This window comes from Chiloscyllium plagiosum, chromosome 13 (assembly GCF_004010195.1).
Source record: "Chiloscyllium plagiosum isolate BGI_BamShark_2017 chromosome 13, ASM401019v2, whole genome shotgun sequence".
NCBI classification, from domain to species: Eukaryota; Metazoa; Chordata; class Chondrichthyes; order Orectolobiformes; family Hemiscylliidae; genus Chiloscyllium; species Chiloscyllium plagiosum.
Window position 1 is genome coordinate 38,071,191 of NC_057722.1, and position 19,753 is coordinate 38,090,943.

At 41.0% G+C, this 19,753-nt stretch overlaps 1 protein-coding gene across 6 annotated transcripts in view; it reads left to right on the forward strand.

The window, feature by feature from the left end:
• Positions 1 to 19,753, forward strand: part of LOC122555933 (inactive N-acetylated-alpha-linked acidic dipeptidase-like protein 2) — a 941,631-nt gene that overhangs the window by 646,133 nt on the left and 275,745 nt on the right. For 4 of the 6 annotated variants that reach the window (XM_043702221.1, XM_043702219.1, XM_043702220.1 and 1 more), the window contains 2 exons: positions 14,124 to 14,243; positions 18,022 to 18,114. The exons of 1 other annotated variant lie outside the window; for it this stretch is intronic. In XM_043702221.1, coding sequence (XP_043558156.1) covers positions 14,124 to 14,243; positions 18,022 to 18,114 — 213 coding nt within the window. The remainder of the gene's footprint in view (positions 1 to 14,123; positions 14,244 to 18,021; positions 18,115 to 19,753) is intronic. One more of the 6 variants, XM_043702223.1, reaches the window with a different exon arrangement.

Sequence of the window (19,753 nt, forward strand, 5' to 3'; positions counted from 1 at the left end):
TCCTTCTCAAAGAATTCCAATATCTTAATTAAACCTGATTTTTCTGCAAAACCATGTCGACTCTGCCTGACTGTATTACACTCTTGTAGGTGCTCTGCCATATCATTTTTAGAAAAAACTTTTAATATCTAACTAAATTGCCTGTATTTTCTAATTTACTGTCTCTCCTTTTTTGAGTAAAGGCGTTGCAGTTGCTATTTCGCAAAATAAATGAATCTTCAAATCTAGGAAATTTTGGAAAATTAAAATCTATGCATCAACTATTTTCTAGCCACTTGTATTAAGACCTGAGGATAAAGTCTATCAGGATCTGAGGATTTGTCAGCTTGCAACTCCTACAATTTGTTCAGTATCACTTCACTGGAGATTGTCATTTTCTTGACTTCCTTCCTGTCTTCCATTTCCTGATTTACTGCTATTTCTGGGATATTACTTGTTTGCTCTGTAGTGAATACCAATGCAAAATATTGAGTTCAATTAATTTGGTATGTCCTCATTTTCCCTTTTCCATTCCGTAGATTCACTTCCATTTGGACCATTTGTTCATTTTTATCTGAGTTTTAGTATCCATAGAAAAACAAATCAAAGTAATTTCAATTTCCAGTGAGCTTTCTATCAAACTCTAAGTTTTTCCTCCTTATTAATTTTTAGTCATTTCAGTTCTTCAGCAATGGCAAAATTTGTGGATATCCTTGAATTTTTAGTGAATGGCTGTTTTTCCAAGTTACTAGTTCACCGAATACTGCCATGGAGGTAGGGAAAAACAAAGAGAGAGTGACTTTCAGATTCTTGCTGTAATTAATTCATATTTCTTTACTATCTTCCTTGCCGCTCAAAGCAACTGCTGCTATTTGTCCACTCATGTATCCTTTCATCCTTACAAGTTGACAACTGATGTCAAATATGTACAATCTATCATATAATCTTTACATAATCTTTAGCTTATTTACATTCAGTCAAAAATGCCCACTGGGCTGAATTTTCCAAGCCCCTGAACAAAGTAGACAATGATGAGTCAGTTGGGAAACTATGGCTTAATCAGAAAAGTGAAGCTTTTGATGTCAAGGGGAAGAAAATCCAATTTTCCACCAGCTGTGTTTGCTGATGCCATTGTGCTGACACCACAATTCATTGGGAATATGTGTAGGTGCATTAATGGATGCAGTTGCATCTGGTAGAAGGGTTGAGAGGGGTACTATGGGATCAGGCTGGGAGAGGAGGGAATGAAGGAGGTGAGTGACATATGTCTTTCCCTCAACCCTAGCCAATATTTCTATCGTCCCTCTAGCTCTGCCTGTTATATCTCCCTCCATTCCTTCAGCTCTATCCAGTCTCTCTTCCTTCCCCGGCTGATTCTGACTACCCCCTCCACCTAGCCCTGTCGGATTCAACCCCAACTTGATCCCCTATCTGTTTGCTCACCCCTGCACCATATTTGATGCCCCCTCACCCTCCAGATAAATACCTCTCTCTGGATCCTGGAAGTCTTTTCAACTGCTGAGCACTCCTTTCCTTGTGACACCTGTTCCATGCATGTGCACAGTGCAGACTTGTGTATTATTATGACATGGATGTTGAACCCCTCTGCTAATTAAAACCAGTCACCCAGAAAAACTCGCCTCGCCTCGTAATCTACTAAACGTGTGTGAGTGAAAGCAAACTCCTAATTTCCACTATTTAAAGGAAGATGATAATTTATTTTCATAACTCTAACAATGAACACTAAACAAAAACTATTAACAAATCCAAGCCCCCTTTATCTAACCCCAACTCTCTAAAAATGTTGTTTCAATAACACAATTATTAAACATTACATTAATGTAATCTCAAGTCCACACAGTCTCCTATGCTGTCTTCCTTCTGGCCTTTCGAATCTGCATAGAACATAGACCATTACAGCTCATACAGGCCCTTTGGCCCTAAGATGTTGCACTGACCCGTGGAACTAATCTGAAGCCCAACTAACCTTACTATTCCATTCTCATCCATATGCCTATCCAGTGACCATTTAAAAGCCCTGAAAGTTGGCGAGTACTATTGCAGGCAGTGCGTTCCACGCTCCTACTACTCACTGAGTAAGGAAACTACCTCTGACATCTGTCCTATTTCTATCACCCCTCAATTTAAAACTATGTCCCCTCGTGCTAGCCATTGCCACCTGAGGAAAAAGGATCTCACTGTCCAACCTATCTCACCCTCTGATTATCTTTATATGTCTCAATTAAGTCGCTTCTCAACTCTCTTCTCTCTAATGAAAACAGCCTCAAGTCCCTCAGCCTTTCCTCATAAGACCTTCCTTCCATACCAGGTAACATCCTAGTAAATTGCCTCTGAACCCTTTCGAAGCTTCCACATCCTTCCCATAATGCGGTGACCAGAACTGTACGCAATACTCCAAATGTGGCCGTACCAGAGGTTTGTACAGCTGCAGTATGACCTCATGGTTCCGAAACTCAATCCCTCTACCAATAAAAGCTAACACACTGTATGCCTTCTTAACAACCCTATCAACCCTATCAATCTATGTACCTGGACACAGAGTTCTCTCTGATCATCTACACTACCAAGAATCTTACCATTGGCCCAGTAATCTGCATTCCTGTTACTCCTTCCAAAGTGAATCACCTCACACCTTTCCGCATTAAGCTCAATTTTCCACCTCTCAGCCCAGCTCTGCAGCTTATCTATGTCTCTCTGTAACCTACAACATCCTTCGTCACTATCCACAACTCTACCGACTTCAGTGTCATCCACAAATTTACCAACCCATCCTTCTATGCCCTCATCAAGGTCATTTATATAAATGACAAACAACAGTGGCCCCAAAACAGATCCTTGTGGTACCCCATTAGTAACTGAACTCCAGGATGAATATTTCCCATCAACCACTACCCTCTGCCTTCTTTCAGCTCTGATCCAAACCGATAAATCACCCTCAATCCCATGCCTCCGTATTTTGTGCAATAGCCTACTGTGGGGAACCTGATCAAACGCCTTACTGAAATCCATATACACCACACCAACCACTTGGTCACCTGTTTGGTCACCTTCTCAAAGAACTCAATAAGGTTTCTGAGGCATGACCTACCCTTCACAAAATCATGTTGAATATCCTTAATCAACTTAATCATCTGGAGAGGAATATAAATCCTATCTCTTATAGCCCTTTCCAACACTTTACTCATAACCGAAGTAAGGCTCACAGGTCTATAATTTCCAGGGTTGTTTCTACTCACCTTCTTGAACAAGGGAACAACATTTGTTATTCTCCAGGTGAAAGTGAGGACTGCAAATGCTGGAGATCAGAGTTAAGATTAGAATGGTGCTGGAAAAGCACAGCAGGTCAGGCAGCATCCAAGGAGCAGGAGAATCGATGATTCGGGCAGGAGCCCTTCATCAGGAACGAGGCCTCCTTCCTGATGAAGGGCTCCTGCCTGAAACATCGTTTTTCCTGCTCCTTGGATGCTGCCTGACCTGCTGTGCTTTTCCAGCACCACTTTAATCTTGACTTTGTTATCCTTCAGTCTGCTGGCACTACTCCTGTAGACAACGACAACATAAAGATCAAAGCTAACAACTCAGCAATCTCCTCCCTGGCTTCCCAGAGAATCCTAGGATTAATCCCATCCGGCCAGGGGACTTATCTATTTTTACCTTTCCAGAATTGCTATAACCTCCTCCTTATGCACCTCAATCCCGTCTAGTCTAGTAGCCTGTATCTCAGTATTCTCTTCGACCACAATGTTGTTTTCTAGTATGAATACTGATGAAAAGTATTCATTTAGAACTTTCCCTATCTCCTCTGACTTCACGCACAACTTCCCACTAATATGCTTGGTTGGCCATAATCTTACTCTAGTCATTCTTTTATTTCTGATAAAGCTATAGAAAGTCTTGGGTTTTCCTTGATCCTATCCGCCAATGACTTCTCATATCCTCTCCGGGCTCCTCTTAGCTCTCTCTTTAGGTCTTTCCTGGCTAACTTGTAACTCTCAAGTGCCCTAACTGAGCCATGATATCTCATCCTAATGTAAGCTGCCTTCTTCCTCTTGAAGAGTGATCCAGCTTTCTTAGAAAACCACGGCTCCCACGCTGCACAACTTCTTCCCTGCCTGACAGTAGCTGGTCCTTGCATAAGCTCCACATTTCAATTGTGTCTATCCCTGCAGTTTCTGACCCCATCCCATGCATCCTAAATCTTGCATAGTCACATCATAATCGCCTTTCCCCCAGCAATAACTCTTATCCTGCGGTATATATCTATCCCTTTCCATCACTAAAGTAAACATAACCAAATTGTGGTCACTATCACCTACTTCCAAATCTAACACCTGGCCGGGTACATTACCCAGTACCAAATCTAGTGTGGCCTCGCCCCCTTGTTGGCCTGTCTACATACTGTGTCAGGAAACCCTCCTACACACATTGGACAAAAACTGACCCATCTAAAGTACTTGACCTGTGGTATCCCCTGTCAATATTTGAAAGTTAAAATGCTCCCATAACAACTACCCTGTCACTCTCACTCCTATCGAGGATCATCTTTGCTATCCTTTCCTCTACATCTCTGGAGCTATTTGGAGGCCTACAGAAAACTCCCAACAGGGTAACCTCTCCTTTCCTGTTTCTAATCTCAGCCAAAACTACCTCAGTGAAGGAGTCCTCAAATGTCTTTGCTGCAACTGTAAAACTGTCTTTGACTAATAGTGCCACACCACTCCCACCTCTTTTACTATTTTCTCTGTTCTTACTGAAGCATTTAAATACTGAAACCTGCAATAACCATTCCTGTCCCTGTCCTACCCATGTCTCTGAAATGGCCACAACATCGAAGTCCCAGGTACCAACCCATGCTGCAAGTTCACCCACCTTATTCCGGATGTCCCTGGCATTGAAGTAGACACACTTCAAACCAACTTCTTGCCTGCAGGTACCTTCTTGCACTCTTGAAATCTTAGTTCTGACTTCACTACTCTCATCCTCCCGTATGCTTGAACTATAATTTTGGTTCCCATCCCTCTGCTAAATTAGTTTAAACCCACCTGAAAAGCATTAGCAAATCCCTCCCCCCAGGATATTGGAACACCTCTGGTTCAGGTATAGACGATCCTGTTTGTAGAGGTCCCACCTACCCCAAAATGAGCCCCAATTATCCAGGAATCCAAAACCCTCCCTCCTGCACCATCCCTGCAGCCACATGTTCAACTCCACTGTCTCCCTATTCCTCGCTTTGCTAGCACGTGGCACGGACAACAAACCAGAGATAACAACTCTGCTTGTTCTAGCTCTAAGCTTCTACCCTAGCTCCCTGAATTTCTGTTTTAAATCCCCGTTTCTCTTCCTAACTATGTCATTGGTGCCTATGTGGACCACTACTTGGGGCTGCTCTCCCTCCCCCTTAAAGATCCCAAAAACAGAATCAGAGACATCACAGACCCTGGCACCTGGGAGGCAACACACCAACCGTGAGTCTCTCTTGTTCCCACAGAACCTCGTTTCTGTTCCCCTAACAATGGAGTCCCCAATGACTAAAGCTCTGTTCCTCTTTCCCCTTCCCTTCTGAGCAACAGGGACAGACTCTGCACCAGAGACTGTTCCCTATTGATTACCCCTGGTAAGTCATCCCCCCCCAACAGTATTCAAAACAGTATACTTGTTGTTGAGGTGAATGGCCACAGGACATCCCTGCACTGCCTCCAGTTCCATTTCCGTCCCCTGACGGTAACCCATCTGCCTTCTTCTTTTACCTGAGGTGTGACTGCCCTGTAACTCCTCTCAATAACCCTTTCTGCCTCCTGAATGATCCGAAGTTCATCCAGCTCCAATTCCAGTTCCCTCACGTGGTTTTCAAGGAAATGGAGTTGGGCGCACTTCCCACAGATGCAGTCAGCAGAGACACTACTGGTGACCCTTATCTCCCACATTCTGTCGGAGGAACATTCAACGGACCTAATCTCAATTCCCATTATTCTAAATTCCTAATGAGACTACTAAAAAAAAACTTTTACTTCCTTGTGTCCTTCCGATTCTGCTGTCTTCTCCCCAGGTTGTCTTCTTATTTTTTACTGTTTTTACAGGAAAAGGTACCTTTTGATAGATAATGCCTTCTGGGATTTCTTTGAGAGCAAGATCTTTATTCCTTTGGATGGCAGTTGCTCTCCAGTTCAATGGGCAGTTGCTCTGACCAGTTTTCAAAATGTCCTTGTTTTATACCCTCTACACCATACCCTCTCATTGGTCTGATGTCAGAGCAATAAATTCCAACTCAACTGGATTTTAGTATCCTGAGCTTTATTTATTAATTGGTTAAATTTGAATTGTTGTCAAAACAGCAACCAAAACTCAGATATCCATTTAACAGCCAATTGTCACATGTATCTATTTTGGAACAGCCCATCTCTTTGCTGTTGTGTACAGGCAGCGGTGGCTATACTTTTAAATTCAGAAAATACTTTCTGTCTTAAAGTGATCACACTCTCTTTTGAGTTCATAACAGTATGATCCATTACCATGAAAGGGCTGGAACCATGTGTGTGCACGTTTCCAAACGAGCACATGTGTACAGTTGTTCGTCACGTGCGATATTATCAGGCATTGCTACCCATTGAACAGCGAGGCATGAATTGGTGACCATCCACATGCCTTTACATCTCATTATTACTTATTCTCATCTCATTTACATACAATTCACTTTCTCTCACTCAACAAAGAGAAACTAAATGATGCCAATGTCTGACACGAACATCAAACTGGATTACCTTCCTGTTGCAGGGCTCCATCTCAGCCAACTGTCCACAACAACTTAGGACAGGTTCTACAGGTAGTGACCACCGGCAGCCCACATCCCCATCTACCTAGAGTGGCATCAAGCATGCACCAGCCTCATCACATCAGCCTGGCACATCTCTGATTCACTTATAATAGTTATTCACTTCAGTGCTGCCTTTGGAATGTCTCAGCACCTTGCATTTTCCCTGCAGGACTGCTTTGGGCATAGGAACAGGCACCCAACTCATGGGTTAGAGCAGTATGCACCTCAAAGCTGTTAGCTTGCTGTCTTTGAACTCACTGTCTTTGTCCATACTTGGACTCTCATTGCATCAGGGACTTGCTTGCCTTTTTTGTGTTTTACTGCATCTTTCAGAACTTCTAGACTCACACTATTTCTGTATTGTCTTGCCTTTTAACATAGACACAAAGCCAAGTGGCTTGTCATGTTTTCCAGCAGTGATCAGTCAAGGGGGCAGACGTATTGATTTACAGCAATGTGCTAAATCAATACGCCAGTAGTTTACGTGACAAACTCACCGAATGCACTTCAAACAAATGGCAATCTCTGTACGTTTGTAAGGTATTGTGTTGTTGGTATCTTTACTAACTCACTCACCAGCTCACTATATTAATCAATGCCCATCCTCAGTGATACATTCCCCTTTACTAACCCATTGTTTACTATAATGCGATCTCATTCTTTCATAAAACCGTGTTTTTGTAGCGTATTTTACTATTACAAGATAAACTAAATTAAAACACCCCTTCTAAATCATTACTGCTTTTTCACACCTTCAATCCTTATCAGTCCTTACTACAAGCAGTATTTAGGCCTATTTCTACATCAAAAGTTACCTCTAAACAAGTGTCAATATAGTAATGTATTCAAAACAATATCCTCCCGATACCACGTCTCCAAAACCAACCCGAAACTATGGAAAGATAATTGTATTAATCAGCCCTTACCAACCGTCTCTCAGGACTTGAATAGGTTACAGAATATTAAACAGTTTCCCCAACTAGTAAATACATTAGACAGGTTGAATCACCAGGTGATTTTTAACTTTGTACACCCCAGTCCAACACGGTATCTCCAAATCATGACATTAGACAGGGCCGCTGTCCCCCTTACTGTCAAAACAGCACTTCAGTGAAATTGCATGAATAAATGAAACTCACACTGGCAAATAGTAAACTAATCTCATGACCCAGCTGCAGTAATCCGTTTAATATCCCTTATTCTTTTATTAAATACATGTGTAATTTCTAATTTATTTAGAGTACATCGGTCTCGTACTTTTACTAACATTTACGAACGTAAAAGACAAAAGGGCCAAACGCAGGCAGGTGGGATAAGTTTGGCATGGACGAGTTGGACCGAAGGGTCTGTTTCCGTGCTGTATGACTCTATCGGTCTGCGACTAAAACCTCTTAATTTTGCAAGCAGACCGTACAGACACCCTTAATCCTATCAGAAGTAACAGCCACCATTTAACAAATGTTTAAGCCATCTCCTGTTTCCCCAGGACAGAAGTCACCCAAACCTTTGTGTACAATACATAAAACAATGTAACACCATAGTGATAGAATCTTAATATATGTAAGAATTGTGGATAAGGAAGCTACTGTAAGAACTGCATATCAGGATTCTATCATTGCCTCAAACCTGTACTACTGCAATTTTGGTCGTTATTTGTACATGATCCCACAACATCTAAGGGGAATAGTCCTCATGCAAGTCAAAGAAGATTGTTGTCAGTCAGAGGGTACTGGCACAATCAGTCAAGGGCATCGTCCGCGATCAGTCCATGGGCTTGCGGTCAAGACCAGGGGTTTGGTAACATTACAGTCATGGGAGCCATAATGATATGCTGACAACTGAGGACAGAGTAGCACTTGTTTAGTCAGGGCTCTGACATGGTGTTGCACTAACAAGGGGGAGCCTATATGGCTTGATTCTTGTAGCTGCAGTTACCATGACAATCAATAAAACAGCACCATCCTCATTACATGTCCTCCCACAGCGTTAAACAGTATGAATGACAGACCGAAGACATTCCTTGCCTGACTCCCTTCACAAACTAGAATGTCCATCCTTACCTCTAATGACTCCTGAAGCTGTTGTATAAGCCACACAAGATACTTGGACATACTGAAGTCTTTTGTTGTTTTCACCATAGAGCATCATGTTGGACAGTTTTAAAAACTTTGGTACAATCTCTGTCTGGAACATTTACTTGTTTGTACATCTCTCTCCACTGTCAAGAGAATCTTTTTTCAGAAATGAAGCTGAACTGCTCTTGTACTATTTTTTTTCACAGGGACCATTCTGCCTGAGCCTGGGCATACACTGTTTGAGAACATAGAACATTACAGTGCAGTACAGGCCCTTCAGCCCTTGTGTTGCTCCACCCTGTCACACTAATCTGAAGCCCATCCTACCTACACTACTCCATGTACGTCCATTTGCCTGTCCAATGATGACTTAAATGCACTTAAACTTGGCGAGTCTACTACCGTTGCAGGCAAAGCATTCCATACCCTTACTGCTCTCTGAGTAAAGAAACTACCTCTGACATCTGTCTTATACCTATCTTCCCTCACTTTAAAGTTGTGTCCCCTCATGTTTGCCGTCCCCATACTTGGAAAAAGGCTCTCCCTTTCCACCCTATCTAACCCTCTGATTATCTTGTATGTCTCTATTAAGTCACCTCTCAACCTCCTTCTCTCTAAAGAGAATAGCCTCAAGGTCCTCAGTCTTTCCACATAAGACATTCCTTTCATACCAGGCAACATCCTAGTAAATCTCCTCTGCACCCTTTCCAAAGCTTCCACATCCTTCTTATAATGTGGTGACCAGAACTGTACACAATACTCCACAGTCCTGTGTGGCTGCTCTCTTGGACAATGTGACTATCTCAGACGTACTTCACTTGCAAGACCATTTATTTATTGTTCATAAGAGCGTAGGAACAAGAGCAGACCATTCAGCTCATTGAGTCTGCTCCACCATTTATGATGATGACAGCTGGTTGAATATTTTACTGCCTTATATACATACTGTACAGATAATCATTGGGAATTAGAAATTTATCAAGCTCTACTTTGTTTTATTTTCCACCCAACTCCTATTTAAATCTTTCTCCTCTCACCTTAAAATTATGCCCTCTAGTTTTGAATTTCTCTGCCTTAGAGAAAAGATCATAGCTATTCACCTTATCAGTGACCCTCATGATTTCATAAATCTTGATAAGGTCACCTCCGCAACCTCCTACACTGCAGTGAAGAGCATCCCAGCCTATCCTTATAACTCAAACTCTCCAATCCCAGTAACATCCTTGTAAATCTTTTCTGCACCCTCTCCAATTTAATAATATCCTTTATAAAGCAGGGTGACCAGAACTGTCCAAAAGTGGCCTCACCAACATCCTGGCGAAAGTGAGGACTGCAGATGCTGGAACTTAGAGTCAAGATTAGAGTGGTGCTGGAAGTGCATAGCAGGTCAGGCAGCTTCTGAGGAACAGGAAAACATGATTCCTGATGAAGGGCTCTTGCCCAAAAGATTGATTTTCGTGTTCCTTGGATGCTGCCTAACCTGCTGTGCATTTTCAGCACCACTCTAATCTTATCACCAACATCCTATGCAATCGCAACATGATATCTCAACTCCCATAACTCAATGGCCTGAGCAATGAAGGCAAACATGACAAACAACCCTGTCTACCTGTGATCCAACTTTCAAAGAACTATATGCCTGAACCCCCTAGGTCTCTCTGTTCAATATTAGGGTGTAGGGGCATTCTTAAGAGGGAAATAAGGAGGGAAAAAGGGAGATATGAGAAGATAGCCTTGGCAGATACGGTTAAGGATAGTCCAAAGACATTCTACAAGTACTTTAAGAGCAAAAGAGCAAGTAGGGAGGGAATATTGCTCCTTAAAGATCAATGAACTTATCTATGTGTGGAACCATAGGAGATGGGAGAGATGCTAAACAAATAGTTTTAACTGTGGAGAAAGCTAAGGAATTCACTCTTTTTGAAAACAGTCCACATTATAGAACTCGGGGTGCTGGAGGTCTTAAAAAGTATAAAGGTAGATAAATCTCTCGAACCTGATCAAGTGTGTCCCAGAACATTCTAGAGCCCCTAGCAGAGACATTTCTATTAACAGCAGCCACGGGTGAAGTGCTGGAAGACTTGGAGGGTGGCTAGCGTACCTTTATTTGAGAAAGGACAAAGCTTGAAACTAGAAACCGTTGAGTCTAACATCAACAGTGGGAAAGTTGTTGAAGGGAATTCTGAGTGATAGGATTTACGTGTCCTTTGGAAAGGCAACGATTGATTAGGGATAGTCAACATGGCCTCATGTGTGGGAAATCTTGTCTCACAAACTGGACCACCTCAGTCACCTCCCTCCCCTTCCTGGGCCTCTCCATCTCCATCAACAGTGACTGACTCAACATCGACATCTTCTGCAAACCCCACCCCTCCAACCACAACAAGGACAGAACCACCCTGGTTCTCACCTTTCACCCCACCAACCTCCAGATACATCGCATCATCCTCCGTCATTTCTGCAACCTACAAACGGACCCCACTACCAGAGATATATTTTCTTCCCCACCCCTAAGCGCTTTCTGTAAAGACCATTCCATCTACGACTCTCTCGTCAGGTCTACACCCCCCACCAACCAACCCTTCCCTCCTGACACCTTCTCTTGCTACTGCAGGAATCGCAAAACCTGTGCCCACACCTCCCCACCAGACCGCCATCCAAGGCTCCAAAGGAGCCTTCCACATCCATCAAAGTTTTACCTGCACACCCACACGTCACTTACTGTATCCATTGCTCCCAATGTGGTCTCCTCCACATTGAGGAGACAGAACACCTACTTGCAGACTACTTCGATAACATCTCCAGGATACCCACACCAACCCACCCTACCGCCCTGCGGCCGAACACTTCAACTCCCCCTCCCAAGTACATGCAGGTCCTGGGCCTCCTCCATTGCCACATCTTTACACCTGACACCTGGAGGAACACTTCATCTTTCGCCTTAGGACCCACCAACCACACAGTATCAATGTGGATTTCACCAGTTTTCTCATTTCCCCAACCCCCACCTTATCCCAGTTCCAGCCTTCCAACTCGGCACCGCCCTCATGACCTGTCCTACCTGTCCATCTTCCTTCCCACATATCTGCTCCACCCTCTTGACTGACCTATCATCCTTATCCCCACCTCCATCTATCTCCCACCTCCATCTATCTATCGCAATCTTAGCTACCTTCCCCCCAGCCCCAACCCACACCCCTCCCATTTATCTCTCCACCCCTCTCGACTCACAGCCTCATTCCTGATGAAGGGCTTTTGCCTGAAATGTCGATTCTCCTGCTTATCGGATGCTGCCTGACCTGCTATGCTTTTCCAGCACTAAACTATTGACTCCTTCAGCAAATAATCAATGCTTGATATTTCATGTTTTACGACAGCCAATTTAAAGAATAAAAAACATTCTGTAAAACTTACAAGCAATTTTACAAATGATTTGGGAAATTTAACAGCAACATTTCATTGGCTTTTCCACTTGGATTGTTATTTCCTCAAAACATTCAAGGGCTACTCACTGAGGATCTTACTCATTATATTCCTTGTTGACTACAGTTTACCAAGTCAATATTTTTACAAATGATTCGCAAACTTACTCCTGAGAATTGACTTAATTATTTTGCAAAGTATGGAAGTAAGATTAATAGGTTGACTTTGTCTTTTTCAGATGTGAACATCATATTATCTTGTAAACTCCCTACTGATACATCCCCAATGGCCTCATAATGATTATTGGTGCCTTATAAGCCTCCTTTGTGACTCTTTGCACTCTAGGATAAATATCATGTACCTTTCAAAATGTTTTAGTTCTGAGCTCTCGAAATTGAGATTAAAGTCTTTTGTTTAGTCTTGGCTACCCCTGAAAATGCATGCTGTTTGTCATTGTTTGATAGAAATTCTTATTCAGAATATTTATGATCTTTTATTCCTTATCAGTTACAAACTAATTGCTGTTTCAATGGTTTGTATTTTCATCTCTACCTTCTTATAATTGTTCAACTGAGAAAACATTATGCTGCCCTATTACTGCAAAATACCTGACATAGTTGTAACTTATTTTATTCTCTCTGTGCACCTTTAATTACCCTTTAAAGTATTCTTTGCATGACTATATTTTATATGTTCGTATATTTTTAAGTTTTTTTTATTAACTGCAAATAATAGGTGTCTAATTTTTACAGAGTGATTGAAAGATCTACTGTCATTTTGTGTATTTAAAAATAGAAATTGAGTTAACTGTTCATGAATGCATTTATACATAGTTCACGTAGAGCCTGGAGTAGATCACTCAGCTCCTTGAGTCTGTCCCATCATTCCATTGGACAATGGTTGATCTGTACTTCTCCCCAATTTATTCATCTGATCAATATTCCTCAGTACCCTTACCTACTCAAAAATACAACAATCTGAATATGTATATCTTCTACAAATTCAACCATCATAAACTTGTGGAGAAGACATAGGCTTGTCCAATTTTTAAGATTATATCTGATCTTTTTTCCCCAATAGTAGAAACCCTTTTTTCCACCGTGTTGAATTACTTTCTTTTTAAATACTTATTAATGAAATCATCCTTCAATTTGCGGCATGAGGGAATACAAGCCTTGCTTCTTCAACCTATTTATAATTTAAGCCTTTAAGCCCCGGTAGAGATTTAGTGAATCTGATGTGAATCCTCCAAAGCCATGTTATGAACATGCACTGGGCGTGGTTCCCCAATTTTGTTATGGTTTCAGATGGGCTACTTGCAACCATCTCCCTTAGTTTATGAGGGGTGAACTGGCTCCTCTTGGTTACTAACCCAAACTCTTCATTGGTCACAACAAGGTATTTTGAAAATAAATTCTTCTCTTGTAGATGCCTTTCTCCAGACCCAAATGAACTTATGTTTTGAAAAGAGCCAAAATAACCAGGCTTTCTTGAATTAATAAAAAGTGAGTTTATAAATTACTAACGACAAGAAATAACAGTAATTTAGCACACAAGCACGTAGATTAGAAATAAGAAGTGAGTCTAAAAAGATTTTTTTGAGGAATAGGGAGCAGAGTCAGAATTGTTCATGAACAGCAGATAGTTGAACGTTGCAGCCATTTGTGGTGCATGTTTCTGGTAATGTTGATGTTGGTAGTTGACTGAAATTTGGCTTTCTAGCTTGATTGAAACACTTTTGTCCTGATTCCTTTTAGCAATAGTTTAACTGACAGCACTTAGATAAAATACTTTGATCTTTTCTTTTCCTGCAGTGCATAGATGTTTAAATGGATATTTTCAAAGCAGTGGCCTGCACAACATATTGGTCGATAACCCATACAGAGAAGGGAGGAAGTTCGCTTTTAACCCCTCTCCTTATGTATTCTTAAAAGGTGAGGATGAAAATTTGTGTCCCACCCAGACTGCTTTTATAAGCAGTCTGAAATACTCCCAGGCAATTGTAAGTTCAGTTTGTGAATCAAGTTCCCTCCAACCACAGGGGATGAACTTGGACTTCACCAGTTTCTTCATCCCCCCTCCCCCCACCTTGTCTCAGCCGAATCCCTCCAGCCCGGCACCGCCTTCCTGACCTGCAGTCTTCTTCTTGACCTCTCCGCCTCCACCCTACTCCGACCTATCACCCTCACCTTGACCTCTTTCCACCTATCACATTTCCAACGCCCCTCCTCCAAGTCCCTCCTCCCTACCTTTTATCTTCTCCTGCTGAACACTCTCTGCTCATTCCTGAAGAAGGGCATGTGCCCGAAACGTCGAATCTTCTGTTCCCTAGATGCTGCCTGACCTGCTGTGCTGTTCCAGCAATAAAGTTTCAGCTTTGATCTCCAGCGTCTGCAGACCTCACTTTCTCCTCTCCCTTCTTTGACACTTGGTCAAGTGTGACATTCCAGACTGACTCTCTCCAGGCAGCCACTGAATTTATGCCTGCACTCAACTTTGGCTGTATGTCATCATTTTTATTTAAAGTTTGATTTGTCCTTTGGTGAGCCAAGATTATGATCTGTGGTCATTGCAATCAGTACATCCTTGCATTTAACATGGTTAATGTATTTTGGAAAGCAACTTTCTGAATCTTACAGGGAATCTTTTAAGCAAAGCAAAATAGCCTTATTCAGTAGCTGTTAATTTTGAAATGATGCCCTTTTCACTTTGTTATCTGATATCAGAGTCCAGTTGATATTTCAGATAGAATTAGTTTTTTATTGGTTGAATTGGGACAGATCTTAAAACAGCCAGTAGTAATTGAACAGAACTAGCAGTTCACACTTGGAAATTGACTTACTGCAGCTTTCTGCTCTGAAACTTGCTATTACCAGAAAGCCATTTTGATGTTCACTCACTATACGGCTACAGGGTATGTAGGAGACATGTGAGCAGAAAAAAACAATTGTGTTTTTTGTTAAGCAATCAGCTGGTGGATTGTTACTGAACAGCAAAAGGTCTGAACCTGGAACTTTCAGTTATAAGTGTTTAATTCATTGCTGGTGACAAACATTTCTGTCAATTTGGACATATATAACGGTAAGCCCACAGGGCTTCACTGTTACCCCTTCTACATAGCCAGGACAATTATTTGTTTGCAAAAAACAACAAGTTAATAAGCAAAAAAGTTATTTCTTTTTTCATTTAAATGCAATTCAAAATAAGTGTTCCCACATTAATTGTTTATATTAACTTTTAATAACAGCAGAAGCTTTGTTCCCATGACAATGTGAGCCGGGGTGGAAGAGCTGTGATATTGTTCAGGCCAGCTGTAAGCTGTCAATCAGTGAATACTACTTCTGATTGAAATGCTACTTGATTGACAGTGCCTTAAAGTACAGATATGAGACAGCAATTAAATGAACTGATTGCTGCTGTCTGAAAATGTTAAAAGCCAGCTATTTTATACATTGGAGCTGCAGTGCATCCTGAAAGTATCACTTTACATGAACAGCATTTTAACTATTCACCCACAAAATCTTTCTGGGAAATACAGAACAGGGTCCTTTTTTTAAAAAAAAAGCTTATTATGACATCCACATCTCTGGAACTTCAAAAGTCAAACCGCTTATTTGAACTCAGTGGTTGCAAGGCACCTTTATTATAGAAAGCATGGAAACTTAGAGTGCAGAAGGAGCTCTCCAGCCCAAGTCCACTTTGCAGCTCTTGGTCCAAAACATTTCAAGGGATGGCACTTCAGTGCATATCCAAGTACTTTGTAAATGTTCGGAAATGTTCTGCCTCTATCACTTTTTCAGGCAGCAGGCTCCAGACTTGCACCACCCTCGGAATGAAAGAATTGCTGATCAAATCTATTCAAAATTTCCCATCTTTTACCCTAAATCTATGACTCCTAGTTATGGAGCCCTTAACCTAGGGGAATAACACTTCCCCAGCCACTCTATCGAGAGCCCTCAGTTTTATCAACTTCAAATGGTCTCCCCATGATTTCCTCTGTTCCAAAGTAAATATTCCTAGCGCATCCAATCTTTCTGCATAACTAAAATTATCTGGTCCAAGTAACATCCTCGCAAATCTTTTCTGTTCCTTCTCTCTATTGCAATCATATATTTTCTGTATTTTGGGAGCCGGAACTATTTCTCATATTCCATCTGTGGTCGAGCTAGTAATTTTTATGCCATTATTGTCCTGGTAGAATCTGATAATAACAAAAAGAGATGAGTATGCTAAATGACCAACAGAAGTAAATCATTGCCTGAGATTTCAATTTTAAAATATTTTTGCTGCAATAACGTGCCAAAGTTCTGACGTTAATAGGCCAATTAAAAAAGGTAAATTTCCTATTCACTAACAGAACCAAAACCTGTCATTTTGATGCAATGTAATGCTTTTGCTGATATGCATTATCACAGGAACAGTCCCACAGCTTCACCTCCCCCTGTTATGCCAGGTTAAAACTTGGTGTCCTTAGACAGTTATCCCATTCCTAGATACAGTTATCACCTGGCAGGTGATCATCTGTTCCTTAAGTTTCTGAATTCCCCATCTGTTTTGTTCCTTTCATTTTGAACAAAAACTGAATTCTCAAGGACATTATCTTTGGTCATTAAACCAAAAGCAGTTCCCCTCTGCTCTCCCACAATAGTGGTGTCACTAGCTCTGTGTCTCAAAGAGTAGGTATATTTTTCTTTTCAGGATACTGTGACAAGGTGTTAAAACTGCCACCCAACTTCATTAGGTTTATGTTTTTAATTTCTCTCCCTATGGCAATTGGATCACATGTGCATGAGTCTGAGCTGAGGTGTTTATCTGTAATTCTTTTTTTAACTGCAAGTTAAGATATATTGAAAATATAAACATCTTGTAAATTTGAGTGCACATTACAACAGTTCTGTCACAACATCCCAGCTGTTATATTCTGTGCGTTGGTTAGTAATAACTAGTATTCTTGAATGCCTTATGTACCTGTTGCAGCCACTTCAAGAATCTGTGAACATACCCTCTATTTCTCTATACTTTTCAGCATCCAACTATTTCTTGTGTATTCTCTCACCTTGCCTGCTTTTTCCAAATGAATGATTTCTCATGTTCCAGGTTGAACTCCATTTGCCATGATTGACCAGCTTAACTAGTCCATTGATACCTTCCGAGAGTCTATAGTTTTCTTCTTCAACCAAGCAGCAATTTTTGTATCATCTGCAAACTTCATGCCCTCCTCTCAATCTTGAATCCTACCACTATTGTTGTTCCAGTCTTGTTCTTCCCCCACTGTGCACCCGAGCCACCAGTGGTGCCACAGACTTGGCTGTACCTGCACATCGTAGAGGAATGTCACTCTCTGAATAATGGGAAGGTGATATTTTGAACAAAGCAAACATGAACCATCTGCATTATAAAAGCAGGAAAAAAAACTTCATTAAAATAGAAGAACAAAATGTAACTGAAACTTAATTTCAAATGACAAGGTCCTACTCCATGCCTCTGTTCACAGAAGGGCTAACAGGTGTGCTGTTGTGGTGGTCTGATTCAGATGCTTTAGCAAGTCTACAATTTTCATGATTTAACTTGTGTTAATTTGTGTTGGAAAACTGGTCACAAAATCAGGATATGGATTAACAAAATGCCAAAGTTTGTTGAGAATTTCTGACAATGTGTATTTAACCTTTTCTTACGATCTATTACTATGTCTCTGTTTTATCTTGAATACAGTCAGTAAAACCATCAGGCTGGAGGTGGCAACAGTCTCAGAATATAGAACAATCCAGAATGTAATTGGCTACGTGAAAGGATCCATCAACCCAGGTGACTTAATATTATAGGCCAACTTGCATGAATTTTTAATACAACATGTATAGTAATTCTGCAGGTCTGACAGAAATTGAACTTCTATTCAGTAATGTTATTTTATTTACTAGCTTCAGTCCGTATTTTCTCTTCTAATTGTGCTTTGCATGTCGTTTCCAATTCAATAACAGATCACATGTCTTGATTGAGAGGAAATACAGAAAATTTATATTAAAAGATCAGATATGCACAGTGTCATCTTTTTGGATGTGTGACAGTAATTGGTGCTGTACTTTGTACTATACAGCATCCCTGCTCACATGAAATAATTTCTTTGCAACTACAAAATGTTTTTTTTTAACTGCCTTTCATTTTTGCTGCAGCAGGATTCCCTGAGTGCAGCACTTAGACCAAATATGATTAACCGAGAGGAAAGTGTACCACAAGTGAGCTTTTGAGAAATTGTGTGTTCTACCATGACCATTAAATTAAAATTGAATCTGTCAAGCAGTTGAAGTGCTTTGTCCACTCCAATTTTTTTTTCATGAATAACCAGCTCTTTAAGAAAGTTGCATGTATATTACTTCATTACCTTTGGAACTGGTGCCCTTTCTCCTCTTGTTTCAGTGAGCAAGCGGTCAATCTATGAAACAAGCTCCCCAAGGAGATAGGGCAAGCAGTTAGTATTGATTCATTTAAATGCAAATAAGGTAGATTTCGTTCAGAAAATAACATTTTAGGCTGCAGTACACAAGCAATTTCAGCCATGACAGGTGATAAGTGCAGCATGCTTGAAAGGAGCATGTAGTTTTGGACTATGGTTCCCAAAGCTTTCTACCACTTGGGTTTTCAGCACATTAGTCTACAACAGAGCCAGATGTAATTGATAGTTGATATGATTAGTTGACAATTCCATTATTATTAGGTGAGCACTGAGTTGGTAAAAGACACATTAGTTGGACTTCCATCATTATTTATCTGGTAGTTCCTATAAATAAATGCTGTTGTCGCAGATATTTCCTGATTATTTTTCTTTAAACATATCCATTAATGGCATGTGAGCATCACTAGCATGGTCAGCATGTATTACACATCTCTAATTTCTCAAGAAGGTTGGCGTTAAGTTTTCCTCTTGAGACACAGAACCTCACTTGATACACGCTCAGGGTACTACTAAAAAGGGAATTCCAGGATTTTGACCCATTGGCAGAGAAGGGATGCTGATGTAGTTGTAAGTCAGTACAATGTGTGACTTGGAAGAAACATTTGCAGCTCATCACATTTCCAGCATCAGTTGCCCTTCATGTTGAAGATGGTAGAAATTGCAGATTTGAACAGTAATAAGAACGTTGGCAAGAAGGTTGCATTGTTGTGGACTATGATGGCTTTCTTCAGTGTTCTTGCAGCTGAACTCATCCAGGGATGAGTCCATTTCACTCCTGATTTATACCTTGCCGATCACACTTATACCTTGTAGATGGGCTGTGAGAAGTCAGAAGGTGATTTACTCACCTCATAATTCCTGGTCTTTGATACACTTATGTACTGAGTACATTTATATGGCTCTTCCAGTTCATTTTCTTTGTAGTGGTAATCCCCCAAGAAGTTGGTTGTGTGGGATTCAGTGTTGATAATGTTGTTGAATGTCAAGGGGAGA